This window comes from Pleurodeles waltl, chromosome 4_1, assembly GCF_031143425.1.
Source record: "Pleurodeles waltl isolate 20211129_DDA chromosome 4_1, aPleWal1.hap1.20221129, whole genome shotgun sequence".
NCBI lineage: Eukaryota > Metazoa > Chordata > Amphibia > Caudata > Salamandridae > Pleurodeles > Pleurodeles waltl.
The window spans coordinates 700,388,481-700,411,308 of NC_090442.1; the positions used below are offsets into that span (position 1 = coordinate 700,388,481).

The 22,828-nt window shown below is 45.9% G+C and overlaps 1 protein-coding gene across 1 annotated transcript in view; it reads right to left on the reverse strand.

Moving 5' to 3' along the window:
- ITIH2 (inter-alpha-trypsin inhibitor heavy chain 2) overlaps positions 1–22,828 on the reverse strand; it is a 286,914-nt gene that overhangs the window by 188,854 nt on the left and 75,232 nt on the right. Inside the window, exon 13 of the mRNA XM_069229266.1 lies at positions 3,773–3,958. Within this exon, the coding sequence (XP_069085367.1) occupies positions 3,773–3,958 (186 nt within the window). The remainder of the gene's footprint in view (positions 1–3,772; positions 3,959–22,828) is intronic.

Sequence of the window (22,828 nt, forward strand, 5' to 3'; positions counted from 1 at the left end):
TTCCTGTGGGAGAGGAAGGTAACACACTCTCCCTCAAATAGGTATTACATGGCTTGGGAGGGGTAGCTTCCCCAAGCCACCTATATGCTTTGAAGGGCACATTTGGTGCCCTACTTCCATAAACCAGTTTGCACCAGTCCAGGGACCACTGGTCCCTGCTCTGGTGTGAAACTGGACAAAGGAAAGAGGAGTGACCACTCCCCTGTCCATCACTACGCTAGGGGTGGTGCCCAGAGCTCCTCCAGGTGGCCACTTGATTCTGCCATCTTGAATCCAAGGTGGGAAGAAGCCCCTGGGAGCATCTGAGTGGCAAGGTCAGATAGGTGACATCACAGCCCCCTCCTGATAGGTGGTCACCCTGCACGGTGACCAATCCCCCTTCCTGGGCTATTTAGGGTCTCCCACCTGGGTCGGTCCTCAGATTCAACGTGCAAGATTCTAGCAGGACTCCTCTGCTTCATTTACTTCACCTTCTGGCCACTGTGACTGCAAGTGGACCCTCCAGGAACTGACAATCTGCAACTTCAGTGACGACTCCTCTCTGCAACATTGTTCTCTGGCTCCTTCTAGCAACTGCAACATTTCCTTGACTGTGTATCCTCTGAGGGCAAAGAGTCTTCAGTCTGCACAAGAAGTAAGAAGGAATCTCCCTTGGAGTGAAGGAGTCACTCCCCTGCATCTGCAGCCACCAACTGCAACAATGACCGGCTAAGTGGATCTGCTCTGCGCTGGACCTGCTTGGATCCTGCATCACAGGTGGTAGTCTAGAGTGGTTGTCTTGGTCATCTCTACCAGCTGTCAGACTTGGGAGACGGTAAGCCCTTGCCGCTCCTTACAGGACAGTACGAGTGTGCACCCTGACTCTTGCAGCTACCAAGGCTTATTTGCTCCTCCTCCAAGGGATCTTCAGGCTTTGTGTAGCCCTTGCCTCCAGCGCTCCTTTCTGCAAAGCACAGTCTCCTGCCTGCTGCTCCAGAAACGTGGGACTCCTCTTCATGCGTACTGATTGGGCCTCACTGTGACAGCTACTTACCTCTGCTCTCCTGGCCTTGGGGGCCACTCTGGTACTCACCTCTTGGGGTTCCTAGTTCCTCCAGCTCCCTTCTACTGATTCCACTTCCTTGAGGGGGGGGACTGCCTTTCACATTCCACTGTTTTAGTATATGGTTTGGCCCTCCCCTCTGGCCTTCACTATTTGCTATTGCTTTTACCAATGCCTATTACTTTCTATGCTATTTACTGATTGCTAATGTGTACATAATAGTGTGTTTCCTTACCTCCAGTTGGGGGCTTACTCATTCTCTAGTCTAGTATTTGTGTTACTATAATAAAGTACCTTTATTTTGGTAACTGTGTGGTTCCTTCATGTGTGAGAGTGCTGTGTGGCCATAGCGGTACTGCATAAGCTTTGCATGTCTCCTCGATAAGTCTTGACTGCTTATCCACAGCTACCTTTAGAGAGCCCTGGTTTCCTAGGCACTGCCTACACTTCACTAATAGAGGATACCTGGACCTGGTATTCAGTGAAAACACCATAGGTGCTCACCGCACACCAGGCCAATTTTCTACAGTGTCCCCACAAAAAACAGGTTTTTTGGGGGGTTTTCTGAACCCTTAAACTACTGTTTACTTTGTGGAATGTTGACAGTTATACACACTCATCAATCTTTTTTGTATACATTTCTAAATGTCCTAACTCACCTTAGAGTTGAAATGGCTTAAGGCTCCCGTGCCGATGGTAGCCAGAAACCGCTAGTCTTCAATTGCCCTTTCAAAAATGCTGTCCTAGCGCTTTGGTTGCTATTCTGTGAAATGTATAATTTGCAAAAGAATGAGTACTGATGTCCAAATTTCTGCTTAGCTTAGGACCCCAGAGCTAGTGCTAATAATGGTATTGTGTGGAATTCCAAGGCTGTGTACTCTTGAATCTGCTTTAGCCGTCTTTAATCCACTTCCAGACACTCCCTGCCACTTTGTCTCCCTCTTGCCAGTCCTTGCTTTCTCGCTTTTAGGCGTTTTCCCGCCGTCTTTCGGTTCCTCCTACTTTCCCCTTTGTGTGTTTTGCATCTCTTGCTCTGAGTCAATATCTAATGAGGCAAAATAAGTGATGGTCCCCGAAGTAGTGTGTCCTGGGCCCAGCCTGCAACCATCAACGCAAATTAGGCGCTGCTCCCACATGCCCACGCTGGTGTGACCTGAGATGTTTTGTAATTGCTGCTCTGCTTTGACATAAGACCAGCGCGAAAATAATAGCGCCTTTCTGAAATCAGAAATGGTCCCAGCTTCTCTGATGAGCTACCTGGAGCATGGGGCCCACCTCTCATTTACTTTTCCAGTGACCCCTCACTATCGCCCCACCCACAAAGGGTTAGCAATGAGGTACCACGCAGGAACTCACCAAAAAACACATCTGGGTATGAGCTCGAAGGTTTCTATTTTAACCGAAGTCGGTCCTGGTACCCCTCCCCCACTGCAGCCTCACCCCTCTACTGCCCCCCTCTACCTCAAACCTTTAGTCTTCGATACGGCTGGACTGGTTACGCCACTGATAGATGATTTTACACAGAACCAGTTTTTCCAAGGCTATCGTAATAGATGTGCTTACACAGTTAAGAGAGGGTCTGCCCCAATCTGTCTGATATTTGAGCCCTTACTAATTCTTCCATGGAGTGCGTCTTCCAAAGAGTACTGTCAAAGTTGTGTCATCTGTCTTATTTCGGTTATTGGCATTTCAAAATGTTGAAAAGTATCACAAAATGGCCAGACCAGGTATCAAGGAAAAGAGACTCCAGTAACACCCTATCAGAAAATGTTTACATCGAATCAAGGAAGTGGCCCACTGTATCTGTGGGGCCTAGCACTATTTCACTTAGACTAAGGTGGAAAGTTAATTGGAATCTGAGCAGGCATATCCTGCTGCAAAATTGTATACTGTGGAGGAACTAGATCTTCTACGATAAGTATCCATCAAGGGGCCACCAAGTTTGCATAAAGCACAAACAGTTAAATTGTTGCCACCCCCCGAATATGACATTTGCACATGATGTATGCCGGTCGAGGGGTATGCCAAAAGCAACTGTATGCAAATTAAACTCACAGTTTTTATCGGGGTTTCCGGCCCAAACAAAATAAGAATCACAGTGATTTAGCAAGCTCCAGTAAAAAGCTTCAAAAAAGTGTCTGGGTCAGTATGAACAGTCTAAGGATGTCCCACAACAATGGGTATTGTTGAGTGATGCATTTTCAAGCCATTTCTAATAACTTTACTATTGTTGTGGTCAGAGTGGGTCATCCATTGGTCTCTGAGGTTGAGAAAAGGGAAGTATGAGTATCCTGTTTCATCGTACACACTACTGCCTCTATTGTTCCTACAAGACTATTTACTGCAGCTGAGAATTAGTGTTAAATATCTGAAACACCCAGGATTCCTCTCTCTTACATTCTCCACATAGATTTCCATTGTAGTCAAAGCAGGCTACGTAATTGTGAGTCACCTCACCCTCCTATTATTTTTGCATAAACACATATATTTTATATCAGTGCAAAACGCATACAAATCAGCAGGTGTGCCACTATTTTTGGGCTCTATGGCATGCACACACGTGTGAAAGCAACAAGGGATTAAACATCCGTAGCAATCAGCACCTAAATAATCACTGCACATAATTTAAGAAGAAAGAAACTAGATCATCTGGAATTGGGATGTCGAAGGTAGATGTAAGAAAAAGCAAAGCATTGCAGGAACAAGAAACAATTTAAAAATAAAACGTACAGCGGTGGCAGAGAGAATGCTCTGAAAACCTTGAATTTCTGCAGTATTAACTTTTCCAGCTACGACAATTTCGTCTCCTCCATAGAATGTATTAAATGCATTCTGGGTGACATCTGAAACTGAGTCATATGGGTATACAAACTCAATATTTTTGAGAAGTGGGGTAGACACTTGCTTGTAGAATTCCTGTAAATAAAACAAGTAAAAAAGTGTTACATTTCACTTCTAAGCAGAAAACAAAATACATTAATCATATTCCACCAAAATCCTCCAACCACACGTTAAAATAACTTTTTTTTTGAACAAAAGAAATCAAAACTTTGAAAATGTTTATATTTATATGGACGGAAGTAAAAAATACACATATAGTGGCATGTTCAGCATGTTTGGAATCATGTAGTAAGAACAGAGAGGAAACAAATAAATTAAAACGTTTGAGATTTTTATTTAATCGTAAGTGAACAGAAACAATCAGGGTCTTTGTAGCATGAAAAGAGTGGTACTAGTCATGTTAATGATTTTGAAAGCCCTTAAATCGATGTGGCTAAGATGGTGGCCGAGTAGGAGCGCCTTCGTGTAGCAACGCAACCTGATCTCCCCAGGGATTACCTCCAGCTTCTGCAGCTTTGGACCTCTGGTGGGAACAGATTGGCAACCCTCCCCAGAGAGAGGGGATAACATTCCAGTTCTTCCAAGCAGACTAAGTAAAGCAGCGAGTGGCTGAATTGGAAGTTAGATGCGCGGTCTGCTCACAAAATGCTTAGTGCCACACAGTGGTGCAAGAAATCTTGAGTGGCCCCCCTCCAATGTACGTTTGGGGGGGCCTCCTCACACCTGGACCCAGTCAGGGGCCTCCCACCCACGCACAGTGTACTGCGCTGAGGGGCCTCTGGACTCAGGGCCTCCCTGAAGGGGCTGAGGGGCCTTTGTTACACCACTTGTGCCGCAAAGCTGACTCTGAAAAATTCAGCACCACTGTGGTGAGAAATACTGCTCATCTGAATGCACCCATCCTTACCAGTAAGTCTGCAAGCAGACAGTGATCTCTGAGCTTCTGCCTCCTCACATCACCCAGATGCAGCTAGTCAGCACGCTACACGGGTCCTGGGGGAGAATATGGTGAAAAGGTCTAGACCGTGCATGGCATAGGAGAGGGACTAGCCCCCTCCACCAACATCAAGGCCCTCTATGTCCTGGGAGCCCTACTGCTGAGTGGAGCACCAACACACACATGTCCTTCCACTTCCACCGTCTGGCCCCGGGGGAGAAGTAAAGGGGGTGAAACATGCTACAACTCCATACAGGCTGTGTCACAGTTCTGACTGGAGCTTGCCAATCATTCCTTCACAGTGAAGCCATCCGAGGACTAAAAGAGTATGAATTGGCCTGCTAAACACCACAGGGAACAGAGCTGGCACCCTTCTACCCAGCTGGGTAGAAGGCACACCTGGGTTGTATTCCCCCGGTGATTGAGATCAACATTTTACAAAGGGCAGGGGCCAAGACTATTGCTATAGAACACAGCACAGCATACAACCTTGATGCCCATTCAGCCCATAGTAAGCATAAATGGAAATAGATGATGTAGCAAGGGGAGCATGCCAGAGGTGACAGATGACTGCACCCCCACCAGTATTGGGCCACACCCTGGGCTATGCTGCAGATCTTGACACTGGTTGGGTCACAGTCGCATCGAGGACAGGAGGAACAGATCCAGTGATGGGCAGCACCTCAAGCTATACAAAAGATAGACCCATAGTGGCACACATATCAAAGAAAGAGCTTACTTTCAAGGAACTCCTTTCCTAAGTGTCATCCAAGAAAATTGATCTTCCAAGAGAAATATCAATTGTGGATTAACCCACAAACAACAGCATAACGCAGAGCACAGAACAGGAGGGGGCAGATCAGCACATCACAAAATCCTTCCTAGAAACCCTATTCAGCAAACTCGGTGGAGACCTCGCTGTCCTGAGAAATGAAGTAGCTACTGACATCAATTATATCAAATGAGACGTAGATGAAATAGGGCAACCCATGGCACCTCTGGAAGATAGCAGCAATGTTAAGGATGAAGAACTAGGTCCACCACAGATGAAAACTCTTAGAGCTCGAAGAAGAGAATTTCAAACTACGGACACATCTAGAGGAGCTGGAGAATAGACTCTGAAGCTCTAACATGAGAATTAAGGGGGCACAACACAATGCAGAGATAGATGATATAGAAGAATACATTGCTCCCCTCTTCAAACAGCTACTCCCAACCCTGGGAGATTCAGATATAAAACTTGACTGCACCAAGACAGCGGCTGCCCAGTGAGCTCCCATGGCAGGCCACAGAATGTTTCAACTTGTCTCCACTATTACAAATAGAAGGGGGAAACAATGATGGTGGCATAGAATGAAGGTCCAATCAACTTTGAGAGCATTAAACTACTGCTATACCAAGACCTTTCTCCTTTTCCACTTCAGTGTTGGTGCTCCCTTAAAGAAGCTACTGACATTTTGCATGGCAAGGGTGTAAAATGCAAATGGGGACACCCCTTCCAAGTTAGCTTTGTCTGGGACTAAGAAACACAGAAGTGTGCACAATTGATGAAGCTCAGTTGATGATTCCCGGCCTTTGCCATCCATCTGACGATGCTGACCCACCCGTGGACGCTCACAGATCATTTCCACATAAGACCGGTAGTGTTGGAAATTGGGTTATTGGTTGGGGGGGTGAAACCCTATTCAAGCAGCAACTACAATCTCTGGTAAGGTGTAACAAAAGCAAACTCCAAAATAACCTATGCTTAACTGCCTGGCAACTTAGCATGAAGCAGTCAGGCTTAATTTAGAGGCAATATCTTGGAAGTGACCCTTTCTGCAGGGTCATACTCAAAGTTTTTGTCTTCACCCTCTTGTTTTATTAATCCGTTTTTGTTGGCTTTAGGACTCTGCACACTTTACCACTACTAACCATTGCTAAAGTGCTTCTGCTTTCTTCTATAAAACATGGTATAAATTGGCTTACAAACAATTGGCATAATTAATTTACTTGTAAGTGTCTACCAAAGTGGTACAGTCCATACCCAGGGCCCATAAATGAAATGCTACTAGTGGGCATGCAGCACTTATTGTGCCACTCACTTAAGTAGCCTTTTAAACATGTTTCAGGCCTGCCATGGCAGGCCCAAACTTTCCTTTTCAATACATATAGGTCACTCCTAAAGTAGGTCTTGAACAGCCCAGAGGGCAAGCTGCAGTGTATTTAAAATGGAGGACATGTACTTTTCAGATTTACATGTCCTGGCTGTGAAAAACTCATGAATTCACTTCTCAGTACTGCAAGGCCTACCGATTCCACAGGATAACACTGGAGTTACCCTATTACATTTAATAAGCTGTAAATTCCAGTTGGGATCAGGAAGACATGTCATTCGAGTTTGGTCTTTAAAGAATTGTAATTAAAAGACCTCTTTAATTGTAAAGTCAGATTTGTAATCACAATTCTTTAAATGTCCCTTTTAGAAAGTTGGCATTTTCTTGTCCTAACCATTTGGTGCCTGCAGCCTGATCCTGAGTATCAGGACTATGTGTAGCTGGCAGTTGAGCTTTGTGTATTGCTTCCAGGCAGTAACACAAAGGGAAGATAGGTGTAGGCAGGATAGGCCACTCTGAGGTAACGAGGAGGAGGAAGAGCTATCACCTACTACACTTGCACATCACAAAGGCTCTCTCACACAAAGGGTTTTACACTTGTCTTTTGTGAGCCCAGCCAAGCTGGAGCCAGGACAGGTAGGAAGGGGATGACTGCTATCTCAGGGGGGTGGAAACTACTAGAAGCTTCCTCCCCTTCAAAGTGGGCACCAGGTTTAAATGTTGCACCCTTAGACCCAGCTCTTCAGTACACTTCTGGACCTGTTGACTCTGCCAGGAAGAAGGACTGCTGTGCTGCTGAAATGACTGCCAGTCTCCTGGACTAGTGCTTTGAAGAACTGGTGCCCTGCTATGCTGACCTGCTTCCCACTGCCTCTTGCCTGGGTGAGAAGGGTTGGTCCTGCATCTCGGATGCCTTGACCCCAGAGTGACTCCAAGGCCTAGTTGGCTGGCATCCTGATCAGAAGACTCAGAGAACTCTGCCATTAGTGAGGTATGCCCTTCCATGTGTTGCCATCCCAGTCCTGGACCCTTGGAAGTGAACCTGAATTTGCTCTGCCAGCCCATCTGTGGATCCAACAGAATTGGTGCCTCTCCTCTGCGGTGCAGTGCATCTCCTGCAGAACTGGCTCATCACCTCTCTAGCTCAATGCATAGTCATCGGAACAGGCACATCACCTCTGCTGTATGGACTTCCCCTACTGGGGAACTTCGCATCACCCATCGCAGTCCACTAGCGCCGATGCATCTCCATGAAAGAATATTACCTTACTCAATGCAGCCCGGTGGAACCATACTGTGTGATGTATCTCAATGCAAAGACATCGCTTCACACTTTGCAGCTTCCCGGAACCACCAATGCGTGACACATCTCCTCGCCAAGACCTTGCATTGCCTCTACTGTGGATGCATCCTGGATACGGAGCTCCGCATCTCGTTGCAACCAGGATTAGAAGATACTCTTGTTCAGCAGGCCTAAATGGGTCCCTGTAGCTGGCCCACACTCCAATGCAGTTGTCCTGAACTAGTGACTGTGTCATAATATAGCACTTTGTGTTTTTGGCGCTATTATCACTTAAACCTTTGAAATTGCACATCTGCGGTTCTACTTATTAGAATTTTGTCATTTTGGTCTTGATTTATTTATTAAAATATACTATATATTCCTAAATTGGTGTGGAATTTTTCTTGGGTTGCGTTTTTACTTTAACACTGTTTGAAGTGCTGCGTAAATATTTTACAAGTTGCCTCTAAGTTAAGTATAACTGCTCTGTGCCAAGCTATCAGAGGGTTGCACACAGGTTAACTCGAGGTTTGTTTGTGACTTCACCCTGACAAGCAGTGTGGTTCCTGCTTCAGTAGGGTTCACCTCCCCTCAACCAGTAGCCCAATTTCTTACACAATGTGTAAAGAATTTATGGAGCACTTCAAACAATATTAAGGTGAAAACACACAAGAAAATTCCACATCATTTTAGAAAAATAGAGCAAAATTTTATACATAATTTGACAGCAGAACAACAAAAATCCAGGTAGTCCACCAGAGATATGCAATTTTAAAGATTTAAATGAAAAAGGTGCCTAGAAGAACAAAGTGCTGACTGTGGTTCTCTGGTCATGGGGGACTGGCACAAAGTCACAAGTTCAGGTCGACCATGTTGGAATGCCAGTTAGATACAGGGACCGAGTTAAGCCCGGCGAACAAAGTACCGTAAGCTGTGGTTGCCCAGCATTGCGAGATCTCATGTCGAAGAAACATTGCACAGTGGCAGTTCTGGGCAGCTGAGAGGTTGCGATGTAGAGTCTTATATCACCATCAAGGATGTCATCAACAGGGGGCTTGCAATGCAAAAGTCCAGCGTTGAAGATGCATTGCACACCTGTTTGGCAGGCAGCTGCGAGGAGATGCATCACACTGCGTTGGTTCTGTCTACAGGACCACAGCATAGCTAGCACAGCACCTTCGGGCCCATTTCCATGGGTCCAGGACTGGTGTGGCACCACTTAGGGGGCAACACTCACAGCAAGTAAAGTCCAGTTACTGGGTTCAAGATGGTTGGAGTCTTGTCTGTCCTTAATGCTGTAATCCGGAGGCCAGCCAACTACCCCTTGGAGTCCCTCTGATGGTACTAGGATCAACATGCAGGTCCAGTCCTTTCCTCACACAGCTGGGCAGTAGGGCATAAGAGTATTCTACAGGCCAAGAAATGTACTGAAGAGCTGGATCTGAGGGTCTATTATTGATACCTTGTGCCATCTTTGAAGTAGGAGACAATTCTGGAGGGTTCCACTCCAGAAGTGTTTGGAATTTTCTGACTTTCTGCCCTGGTCCCAGCTTGTCTGGGGTCACAAAAGACTAGTGTCAAACACGTGTGAGAGTTCCCAGGCAGAGCCTTTGTGATATGCAAGTGTGGTAGTATAACAGCTCCCCCCCTCAAGTCAGAGATGGCCCATACTGCCATCACCTATTGCTGTTTGTCTCACTGGCTGGGAGCAATACAAAAAGACCAACTGCAAGCTACACCTAGTCGTGTGACTCAGGATACAGGCTGCAGACACCAAATGTCTGAGAAAAGAAAATGCTAATGTCCTAAAGGTTGCATTTTCAGAATTGTGACATAAAATCTGATGTTACCATTAAAGAGGGCTTTAAGTTACAATTTGTTAGACACCAAACTTGACATACCCACCTGCTCCCAACTGAAGGTTATCACTTAAAAAAAGTAATAAGTTACCCAAATGTTATCCTATGGGAGAGGCAGACCTTGCAGTATTTTAAAATTGAATTAAGGAGTTTTTCACTACCTTGACACGTAAAAATAAAAAATACATGTCCACCTTTTTAAATGTACTGCGCCCTGCCCGGTGGGCTACTTATGGCATTCCCTAAGGGTAACATATGTATTAAAATGGAAGGTTTAGCCCTGGCAAAGGATTAATTTTGTTAGGTCGAAATTGCAGTTTAAAACTGCACACAGAGGCTGCAATGGCAGGCCTGAGACATGTTGAAAAGTTACTTAATTGGGTGGTACTATAAATGCTGCAGGCCCAATAATAGCAGTTAATTTATAGTCCCTGGGTATATGTAGTACCACTTTACTAGGGACTTACAAGTAAATTGAAAGTGCTAATTGGGTGTAAGCCAATTTTATCATGTTTAGAGGAGAGAGCACACACACTTTAGCACTGGTTAGCAGAATCTTAAGGCCAACAAAAACAAGATCAGTAAAAAATGGAGGCTGAGGCCAAAAAGTTTGTGCGAAGACCATCCTAAGGCTATCAGGTCTAACAGGTGGTCCATCAAAGAGATGCACCTCCAGGAAGAAAGCACACAAACCAACAACAGACGAAAGCCACTGAGAATGCTCAGTCCTGCGTATAAACTGCAGCATCAGGACAACACTTGAGGGACACAACACCTATAGAAGACCAAGCCATCACAGCATAACCTTACTCTCCAACAGCATACCTCTCTGGAAATCCACACATTTGATTTGTGAGGCAACAACCACCATTCAACAGTGGCGACCTAGGATCAGAGCATGGCGGAGTATGTCTACCGTACTTGGAACGAGCAGTGCTACCATGACCGTTGACACCAACCCCACCTTAATCTTGGACTTGGCTTCCAGAAGTGGATCTTGTGAGTTAATTGTTCTGTCTCAGTTAACTTCCCACCCCATTCAATGACACATCACCAAACATGTACAGATAAACACAGTGTACTACTACTTTCCCCTACCCGGAGTCGCCACACGTCCCACAGCCAAGAATTGCAAGCATCCACCTCCCCACAATTCAAAGCCACATGGTTCAAATACTGAGTCAAAATGTGTGCTGCAGGACTCTGACTGTCATAAGTGCCTTCTCAGGAAAAACACCTACTGAAAAAAGACTGGGCTAGATGGGGGTGAATCAATTTTTCTCATCAGGACCCGTCAAAAAGGCTGGGATGGCCATTCTGATAGCTAATCAATTTTGGGAACAAGTCCTCCGAATTCGACAGGGATACCAGGCAGACTTCTAGCACATCATGTCTCTCTGGGCACCTACCCCTTCACGATAGCTACACTATACACACCTAATGAGCACCAAGATCAATGCAATCAGGAACGACTTCAACCTAGTCCAACACTCACAATCAGCAAGCTGCAATCGCTAAAGAACGTGGGTATGAATGATGTCTGGTATGTGTACCACCCTACAACTAATAAATACTCCTTTCCCCTCTCACCAGACTTATGCCAGGTTAGACTACTTCTCAGCATCACCGCAAGTCTTAGCCATGACCATACAGACCACAATAGAAGTTGCAGAACTATCGGACCACTCACCAATACCTTTCACCTTTAGAACCCCTGAGCTGCCAATATCGTCAACATGGTGAGACTCAATGACAGACTCCTAACCTATGATACCAAGATGGAAGAAATTTGAGAGACCATATAATAATACATTAAAAAAAATGATACCCTGCACACACATACATATAACTCTTATGGCAAACAGTGAAAGTGGTAGCCAGGGGGAACCTAATGGTGATCTCAGTCTGCCTTAACAAAGTTAGGAGAGATAGGTGTACAGAACTGGAGGGCTGGGTGTGTGCCTTGGAAGAAGAACATAAAAATACCAGAGCACATAAAATCTGGAGGTAGCTGACACTTGCCAGAAAACAACACAAAGCACTAGATCATGACAGAGTTGAATATGCACTTTTACGACCTTGGTTTATTCCAAAGAGGAACTGACACTACAACACAAAATACTATTATATGTCATTAATAAAACATCTTGCCTCCAATGCCCTCACTTTTAATACCAGTTGACACTAAAAAAGTGATCGATGAGTACACTGGCCGTTCCTGCACCATTTCCTAGAAAGACTGGGAATAGGCCCCTACTTTAAGAAATGAATATGGTGCAAATACGCCAGCCCCACTGCCTGAGTAAAAGTCAATGGTACACTATCAGTGCTCTTTGCTATCTTCAGGGGTACAAGGCAGGGATGTTCCCTGTCACCGCTACTCTTTGTCCTCTATATGGAGCCCCTAGTGGAAAGAGTGAGCGCTGATCCAGCCACTGGCAACAAATGCACAGTCTGACTCTCACTACCTTACAAAGGACAGGACTCACATAGATCCACTGTACCCATTCCCATGGGTGAACTGCTGTATGCAATACCTGGGGCTAAAAATGTGTTCTTCAAAAGAAAAAACAGTAGATTTTAATTATTTAGATTTAGTGGCCTCTGCCAGCTCAGACCTACAAACTTGGAAGTCGGGAGGCCTCTCACAGGTGGGAAGAATAACAGTGGCCAAAATGACCCTTCTCCCCAAAATACTCAACATCATGCAGATCTTACCGCTACAACCGCTCCCTCGCTTTTTTAACAAACTGCAGCAGCTTCTCTACTCTTTCATATGGGACGGTAAGAGACAGTGCATGGCTAAGAAGAGGGCATATATACTAATGGCTGTGGGAGGCCTGCGTATACAACACCTCATGCATTATTATGCTGCAGCTCAGTCGAGGTACATAATAGAGCAGAAGTGACTCTTGACTGGAAAGCACTGGTGCTTCATTGTTCAAATTATAGCCGAGGTCCATATTTGGAAAATCTCTAGTTCCCAAAAACACTGTCCCTCAGACGCTTACATCTCCCTAGTAGCACAAGAGACAGGGGAGACTTTGGTAAAATTGTAATTTGTAAAGGGCTTTCCTCTCATCCTTCTCTGCTTCCACCTATAATTGACAACCTGGACTTTCCACTGGAACTCACAGGAACTGACAACCATTCATGGCAACCAGGCAACGGCAAGAGAATAGGAGACCTCTTTGATCACAAGGGCCTAATAACCGTTACACAATTAAAACCCCATTACTGCCTCCTTGACCTAGAACAATGGAGAAATACCTATATCAAATACTGGGTCTCACAGTCACACAAGACCACATTCTTGCAGATAACTCACACCATTCGAGAAGTAGCTGCACCCAAGCAGATGACAAACGGCTCTTATCTGATTTATATGGTTTCCTGCCAAAAGCACCCCCAACACCACCACCACCAAATCATCAGCACAAAAGAGATGGGAAGCAGAGTTGGAGCACACTTTTTTGTTCCAAAGAATGGTCAGACATATTGCACAGGGCAAAACGTGCACCTTAGCACATCTAGAGAAAATTCCATGCTCAAAATAACACATTACTGACATTACACCCTGGACAGAGTTTCCCAGTGGAAGCTGAACACTCCTTATAAATGCTGGCGCAATTGTGAAGACACAGAACTCAAAAGATATTGGGATAAGGTCTTAGAAGACAATAAAGACATTTTTGACATTGCGATTCCACACTTCCCCAGATATATCTTACTTGGACTCCCTATCATATTGATTTACCCCCTAAACTCCCAGAAGGGGAGAGCTATAACACAGTCCCTCTGTGCAGCTAAGCAAGTGATCACGGCCAAATGAGGAATGGACAAGTCGCCAGAACATGCCGAGTGGTTGCACAAGCAGTGGGATCTAGTGGGGATTGAAAAGCTCACAGCCTCCCTTGAGAATAAACTTCTATACTTTGATAAACTGCGGGAGCCCTGTGCACGCTTGCTTGTGTAAGAATTCAGAGAACCTACCTGTGAGTACTGCAGCTCATTGCCATCCAGACAAGTACAGCTCCTTAACGAGTAAAGCTGTTGACCTTCATAGACTCCTCACCTTGCTCAACCCACTACTACATATCAGACTATTTTTTGACAGCGACTGACCTTAAGAGGAAGACCACCCATCTAACCCTCCCTCTTCACTGCTTGACCGCTTCTCCAGTTCACCCTCCCCATCAACCCACCCACCATGTGACAACCCCTTCATCATGTTTTACCAGTCTTTCACTTCACTGGCTGGTGGATGTAGTTGAGTGTATGTGTTATCACTTTAAAAACTGAATAAAGAGATTTCAACTATAAAAACCCTTGAAGTTTGTTGCACAGACAGCAACAAGTCAGCTTTGTTTCCTTTTAAGGAAACAGTACGGTGTAGCAAGGCGAAATGGGTCGCAATGCAATCATGTAAAATGCACACCTACGCCTGCTAAATGGGAAAAAAACAAAATTGGGATACAGAGTACCCTTGAAACCTCGATACCGGTACCACTACACCTGCTTCACCACTAATAGCTAAGTCCGTGGAACAGTGAGTGCAAAGAAAACATAGTAAAGGACAGTTGGCCTCCAGATAATTTTTTAATCAGGTGTGAACGCTTCTCCTTTTCTGGGATGCATTCAAAATAATTATTCCAAATTCATAGTATCAAAAGGGCCTATTATATAAGCCGCACATTTTTGAGTGACATGTATAGTCTCAAGTATAGAACTGTCAAAGTTCAGGTTTGTGCAAATTCAATTTAGGGAGGTTTTCTCTTGAAAGGAAATGGTACTACAAGCAAGTGTTTCCGGTGGCTTGCCAGGACTGAGCTCCAGAAAAACAAAACACACACACAACAAAATGAGGCCTTCAAAATGACCTATTTTAAATGTCATGCCCCGTTCCGGGCAAGAACAGTCTTAGAATTGGCTGAAGAAAATCTTGAGTGTGGTTCTCTCCAATTAAAAGAATTACGTTTTTCTTGAGATGTGCCGGTACTCTAGCTCTCAAAATAAAAAAGTGCCGGTACTCAGTACCGGACAGTACCGGACCATTTAAAGCACTGACAACAGCCAAAAGGGGGTGGCCTTCAGCCGATGGTGCCAGAAGCGGCCAAGTGAGGACCTGTGGCCGCATTTTCCAGGCCAAGCAATCTGCAAACATACAGGCTCACATGGCACACGCAATGCAACCATAGCACTGGTCTCTCCCAGCACTTTGAAGGGATCTAGCGGACTGAAATTAGCATTTTGAACTCTGGGACCTGGTCTCCCTGGAAAGCAATGGGGCACCCGCCAATGCGTGTCCAAAGTCTATCCAGGCCGTTGAGTCGCAACCGTAGAAATCCTTAAAATACTGTACATTTTCATTCCCTCCGAGGCAGTTAATCAGGAGCAGGGCATACTGCGTGGCCTCCAGCGGTGCGGATCCACGAGGGACGCGCCAGAGGTGAGGAGCAGCCCCCTTGGCAGTGAGAGAAACAGGAGAAAGAGATGGATCATCTTTGCAGGTGTTGTAAGATGCTTGTTGATGTGGAGGCGTTGAGTGAGACTGGGTGTCCGTGGGAGGGGGAGCGTTGAGTAGGAATGGGTATCCGTGGGAGGAGAGGGTCTTGGAAATTACTAATTGTGATCCAACCAGGCCCGAAAGTCCCCCGATTTTCCTTCCCTTCTGTTCTGGACTGGACTGAGGCATGACTAAGCCATTGTTTGACCTTGTTTGACCTTTGGCGAGATGGTTCTTAGCCTGCCATTAAACTTCACATACTACCAAGAAATGCACTTCGAGTCCAGCATGTAAGTGGTGCTCCTTTCATGCGCTATCAGCGCTACTACTCCACATAATGTAGTGACCTTGTCAGTGTGTTCATCTAAAACTCTGCTTGGGGACTGGGGCAGGTATTTTGACTGATGATTCATGTGTGGCGGTGACTGACATCGACGTTGAGGCCAACACTGACAGCCACCAGTTTACCTGTTGAAGATGCGAGGCAGGGCCTCCCCCATACAAGGCACCAGTGAATTGGCCTGCACTGTTTGTGTCAGTCAGAGCCATGTCCTTACCCCCAGCAGATGGCAAAGACACTAATGATCCACAGAGTGGGGAAAAGGCACCTAAAACTAAACTGGATAATATACTGGCGGCCAAGCGTGAGTCAAAACTGGTTGTCAAGCAGAAAACAGATGGCACAATGCATTAATATAATCTTTTGAGACTGGCACTGAATACGATTGCTGAGAGGTTGAAGAGGTTGACAGAAGTAGAAGCCACTCTTGCAGAGATGCAGCCTTATCTTAAAGAGGTCCATAAACAAGTAATGGGTTACAGCACAGAACCGAGCTGCAGATATGGAAGGGCGATCTTGCTGTAGCAATTTAATGATAGTTGTTATGCCTGAGAGGGCCCAAAGCTCATTAAATGTCAGCCTCTCTGAAGGACTGGCTTCAAACAAAGTTGGCACTTGAGAGATTGTTCTCATTCTTTGTCGTGGAGTTAGCCCAGTAGCGAGGCTGCCACTTGGCACCCCACTGAGGCCAATTGCTGCAAACGTATTGAACTATAGTGATTACGTGCCATGCTGCTTCAAAGATCTAGGACCTCTGGGCCTACATTGGTCAACGACCGAAAGGTGTTCTTGTTCCCAAATCATACAACACCAGCGCAAGCCAAAAGGGGCTCCTTTGTTTGTATCAAGAAAAACCTCATGAAGCTTAACGTGAAATATATGTCTATTTTTTCGCCCTCCTTGAAGACTATCAACAGTAACAATCTTTTTCTTCACCGACCCAGAGGAGGCACATAAATTGACTGTAAAATGGGCTGCCGCTAACTGAAAAAGACTGTACTGCCCGCATAAAAGTGGGAAGAGACCTTCAGCTGCTTGGAAAATCCCTAAACCTTCAAGAAAACAAACATCAGTAGCCAAGGGCGAGGCTTTGTTGGTAGTGTCCAAATGGATAGCTGAAAACAAATCTTCCCAGGAAACTGGCTCCAATCACAATTCTATCTCCGTTGGCTCAGACAGTGCTGACGAAGAGGAAGATGATGAATATTGTGGATTGATTAGATCTGGCTGTTTACTGTGCATTTACGCCAAACTGGTTAAGCTGGGATACTGTTACAGAAACAGAGATGTGTTTGTGCTGGGGGTATCTATTGGTGCAGGGATTGTTGGTTGTGGTTTCAGGCTTTAGTTTTGATATTTGAAAAGAACTGGTCATGATGATCAGGTGTGGATGGGTAGAAGGATGGTGACGGGCAAGCTTGGCTACCTAAAACAGCTGATTGCTTTTATGCCTTAAACCTGGGCAAATGTCTCCCCTTTCTTACAGATATATTCGTACTAATTGGACCTAGGGGTATATTCTGTAGTTATAGCATTTTTAAGTTTTTAAATGAGCCTATGTTTTGGGGAACTAACCGGGGGGGGGGGGGCAATTGGGGATAGTTATTGTTCAGTTTTACAGGAGATGTTGCAACATTTAGAGGCTGAGGTTAAATTACCTGGAGACGGCAGCTTGTGTCAAGTTTGGACAAAGGGATAGCAGCACTAAAGTAATTATGCTTTGGGTACCATTTAACAACCCCCAGTAAAGAAAATCACATAGCAAATATGGGTTGCTGTATTTATAGTATTGTAACATGGAACCTGGGATGGTTGGCCAGCCTAGTAAAAAAACATAAAATATATTCCCATATTACATGATGCTCAATGAGCATTGAGTTCCCTGAAGACAATTCCCTGATAAGGGAGGAGAGAACGAGGTTGAAGAAGCGATGGAGAGGGGCAGGAATACTGCACTAGTTACTCCTCAGATGCACGAGGTACACTGTTCTAGGTTTCCTCTAATACACCTTATCTAGAGGAAAGGTACTTTAACGGCCTGGCAGGCAGGTATACTGTTCTGAAGGGTTGTAAGGACAAAGTTCCTTTGAGAGTGGGAAATGCCTATGCTCCCATCACTGCACAAGTTGATTTTTTTAATAAGGTTGCACCTTTGCCGCTGTGTAACAAACTTCAGTCTGAGGTGGCGAACTGAATTGTGGTGGCCACTGCCTGCGACAACTGCCCTCTATATCTCACATAAACTGAAAGCGTAATTGTTGAACTGGGGCTTCAGTGATACCTACGGGGAATGCATCCAGGAATTAGGGATTATTCTTATCTTTCATGTACACATTCTGCATACCGGCATAGACCTTAATGTTGCTGCAGTTCGTGATTCTATAATGAGCTCTGAATATCGGAGCAAAACCTTATTAGAATATGACCTCCATGAACTGACCATATAGTGGGGATTTGATGTATTTGCTATACCCAGATCAGCACGTTTTGGAGAATGAGGGCTCAGTGGATAACCGAATCGTAGTTTGGGAGATGTTTAAAGTCACGTGGAGGGATGTGTCCATGGGATTGACGTATGAGGTATGAGGTTAGGACTATATTAGAGTACGATTTTGCCAACCGAAAGACAAAATGAAAAGAATGGAGCTGGAGGCAGTCTCTATAGACAGCCTCACACAGTTGACACAAGCTAGGAGAGACTACAAAGAATGATTGGACTCGGTAAACGTAATTACAGAGAGTACACAAATAGGTAACACACTGAAGGTGATAAACCTGGCTGAATGTTGAATTATCTAGCATGTAGCAAAACGTCATACATCCAGGTAGGAGCTGTCCATAACACAAACAGAACAATTGTTAACACATAAACAGACATAAACCAAGCTTCTCTAACATTCTATAAACATCTCTATGTGGTGGCTGGAAAAGCTACAGAGAAACCAGCTGCAGATTATGTTCGGGAAGCCGAGATAAACAAGCCTGATGAAAATCAGAAGACCCATTTTGATGCATTCTTGGGGCTAGAAGAGATCTCAAGTGTGATAAAGAAACTATCCAGGGATAAATCCACTGGAAGTGATGGGCTACCTGTGGAGTTTTACTCAGCATATAATGGTGCACTGGGGCTGAGGAAATTGTATTTTGCAGCTAGAAAAAAGGAGGTTTGCCACAATATTTGAGAGATGCTCTGATTGTCACACTGAATAGAGACCCAGTGTGTATGGGGTCATACAGGTCATTATCTATGTTAAACATAGACTACAAAATACTTGCCAAGGTCTTAGGGATGTGGCTATCTGAAGTTTTCCTGACCTCATTCACCCAGAACAATCAGGATTTGATTCTGATAGAAATACTTCAGCGAAAGTAAGAAGACTATTCAGTCTCCTGCACAGGCCCCACACAGCTGTAGTCTTTGATACGTTCTTTGTTCTTTGTAAGTGAGGGAATTGACTTTGGAGATTAAACCCTATTATGGATACAGCTGCACTACAATACACCCATGACTAAAGTTTGCAATGTTAAAATAGTCTCAGAGGCCTGAAAGGTGCATAGAGGAACAAGTCATGGGTGACCACTGTCATCTCATTAGCAGTTGAGCCATTGGAGGCACTAAGTGGAAACTAAGAAACACCAAGATAAGTCTCATTGTTTGACCACACACACATACAATGATGGTATTTGCAGATAATATTTTGCTCTATGTTAGGAACCTGAGAGTTGACTTGAACCGCCTTCATAGTCAATTAGACCTCTTTGGCATAGGCTTGGGCCTCAAACTCAATATAGACAAGCCCTGTCTGTTTCCACTCTGGGGGTCCGGGGGGAACAGTTGGATCTACTGCCTATACACTTATTACGGTGAACTGAGAGGACATTTAAATATCTGGGTGTGCACTCCTTCTATGAAGATGCAGCATCATAGAAGGAAACTTGGGTAAGGTTATTAGGGTGGCCACAGCATCTATACTATTTTGCAGCAAACTGCTGTTGTCTACGTTAGGCAAAGTTGCTCTTTCCAAAATTACTTCCACCTACTCTACTTTTTAGCAAACATACTGGTTGTGGGGCCCAAGCAAACATTGAAAACATTGAGGGGCTGATTTAAGAGCTCCTAGCGCCATCTTAATGACACATTAGCGTCATTTGTTTTACACTAATGTGGCGTTAGATAGCCAAAAATGCCACAATGCATTTTTAATGGGGCACAATGCATGCATTGCGCCACTTTGTAACCCTTTGCACTACATTATGCCTGCACCCGGATAATGTATGCAAAGGGGGTTTTCCCCTGTTAGGGGGCCGAAAAAATGGCGCAAAGAAATCAAAGAGATTTAGTTGGGTCATTTTTTCAGCACTTTTAACGCCTGCTTACAGCAGGCATTAAAAGGAGGCACACCATTATTTATAATGGGCCTCAAAGGGCTTTGCAGGATTAGCATCAATGTTTTTGACGCTAATCCTGCAAAGCTCCTGTTGGACTTTTGGCCATACGCATGGTCATCCCTAGTCTTTTTGCCTCCTTCCTCCTGGTTTTTCTGACCTCTCGCTGTTGGCTCTAGGACTCTGAGCACTTTATCACTGCTGACCAGTGCTAAAGTGCAGGTGCTTTCCCATCTAAAGTTGGTATGATTGGCTTATACCTAATCGGCATATTTAATTTACCTATAAGTCCCTTGTACAGTGGTATCTCTATACCCAGGGCCTGTAAATTAAATACTACTAGTGGGCCTGCAGCGCTGCTTGCGCCACCCACTGAAGTAGACTTTCAAACCTGTCTCAGGCCTGCTAGCGCAGGGCCTGTGTGCGCAGTTTTCTGCCACAGGGACCTGGCATCTAAATTTACTTGCCAGGCCCAGAACTCCCCTTTTACTACATGTAAGTCACCCCTAAAGTACGCCCTAGCTAGCCCTATGGGCAGGGTGCCATGTATGTAGAAAGGCAGGACATGTGCCATATTGCATGGCCTGTCCTGGTAGTGACAAACAGCCTAACTTGGTGTCTCACTGCTGTGAGTGCTGCCTTCTCATAGGATTGCATTAGAAATGCCCTGCCTTATGTGTAAGGGGTATTGTCTGATTTATGAGGGGTAGCGTAGGCGTGTTTGGTATGGTTGTGATGGTGATAATAAATACTGCTTACTGGTGTGGGTGTATTTTTTATTACTATCACAGAAATGCCACTTCTAGAAAGTGCGCATTTATCTGTGCTTATGACTCTGGTGTTTTACAGCTTGACTCCAATCCACGTCTGGTCAGAGTGACAGTTGGGGCTTTGTGCATACTTTTCAGACAGCCTGCACACAGGGAGGGTGGAGGTGTCACAGAGGTGCATCTGCATACTGAATAGTCTTCCTGGGCTGAGAGAAGGGAGAGGCGGGGCACACCTACATTTGTAAAGGCTGTGCCCTGGCCTCACACAATAGGGTTGTTAACCCCCCACTGATGTTTGGAGCCTGTGCTGAAAGGAGAGAGGGGGCACTCCCAGAACCAGTTGTAACTGGCTGGAACCTCCTCTCCCTATCATTGTAAAACACTGTAAAAACAGGACTATAAGTACAGGGGAATTTTCCCCACAATTTGAACATTCTTGGAACTTGAAACTGGACACAGAACGCTGATGAATGGACTCACCAGGAAACCGCCATGGACTGCTGCTGCTGTGCTGACCTGTGACCTGCCTGGTCACTAGGAGGAACTGCCACCATCTGCACCCCTTGTGCTGGCCTGTAGCTGGGCCCACCAGCCCTGTGCTCCTTCTTGTTGAGTTGTTCCCAGGGGCAGGGTGCTGTGGCCCCTGACCCCTGCAACGATCCTTTAGACCTTTGCACAGAATGCCTCCACCAGGAACAAGGCATTCTTTTAATTGCTGATGCTGCTGATGTGCCCTCGCGCTTTGAAAGCGCTTTTCTTTGACGAAAGAAAATCACTGCCGCAGCCCGGGCTTTTAATTGTGCCCTCGTGCTTCCTGGAGCGCGTTTCTACTAAGGGAGATCACTGCCGCAACCCGGGCTCATAGATGTGCCCTCGCGCTCTCAGCTGTGCCTTTTCTTGGCAGGAATCACCGTTGCAGCCCGGGCAGGGCTTTCTGTTTCAAGCGCGAGGATCGCGCTGACTTGAGTGCCCCCGGGGCACTTCAAGGAGTGAAGGAAGGAGCAGCACGCTCCTACCGTGCCCCTGGGGGACCCGCACCCTTCGGAGCGCCCCCGGGGCACACCGGGTCCTTACCTTTCGGCGCTGCCTCCCCAGAGGACGAGGGAAGGCAGCACCGCGGCCGCGCACCGGACTGGGTGCGGCCGCTTTCAGGAAGCGGGAGCAGTGCCTCAACGGAGGCCCCTGCTTCCCCCACTACGTTGGCAGCCGCACCGAGGACAAGGGCGGCTGCCTCCCAGCAAGCAGGAAGCAGGGAGGAAGGGGGTTCCCCTTTCCCCGGTCACTGCGCTAGGGGTGCGAACGCCCCTCCGACCCTAATCTTTGCCGCTTGGTGCCCCCCGTGTGAGTGGGCCGGTTGAGGCCCGAGGGGGGGCCCTAAAGGCCCCGAGTCCCCAAGAGGGACCCAATAAGGACCGGAGAGGGTGCGTGCTGCCCCTTTCCCGTTACAGGATCACAAGGCCCCCGTTTGGCGCATGGAGCGCCGGGGGCCCCCTTGTTTCGGCTCCTCAGGCACTGGAGGTGCCTTTAGCAAAACAGGTACTTTTAAATGGACCAATATAATTATAATCTAAAGTTCTTGCTACAGACTTTGCCATTATGATGTATTGCCTACCTGTTACATGATGCTTTTACATATGTGTGCACATGTTCCTTTTATGGACATGACTTGCTAATATGTTTCCCTAACTTGCCATAGATTTTCTAATGTTCCTACTATGGGCGTTTTATGATATTCTTATGACAAGTGTGCTAATGTGATAACGTGTTTC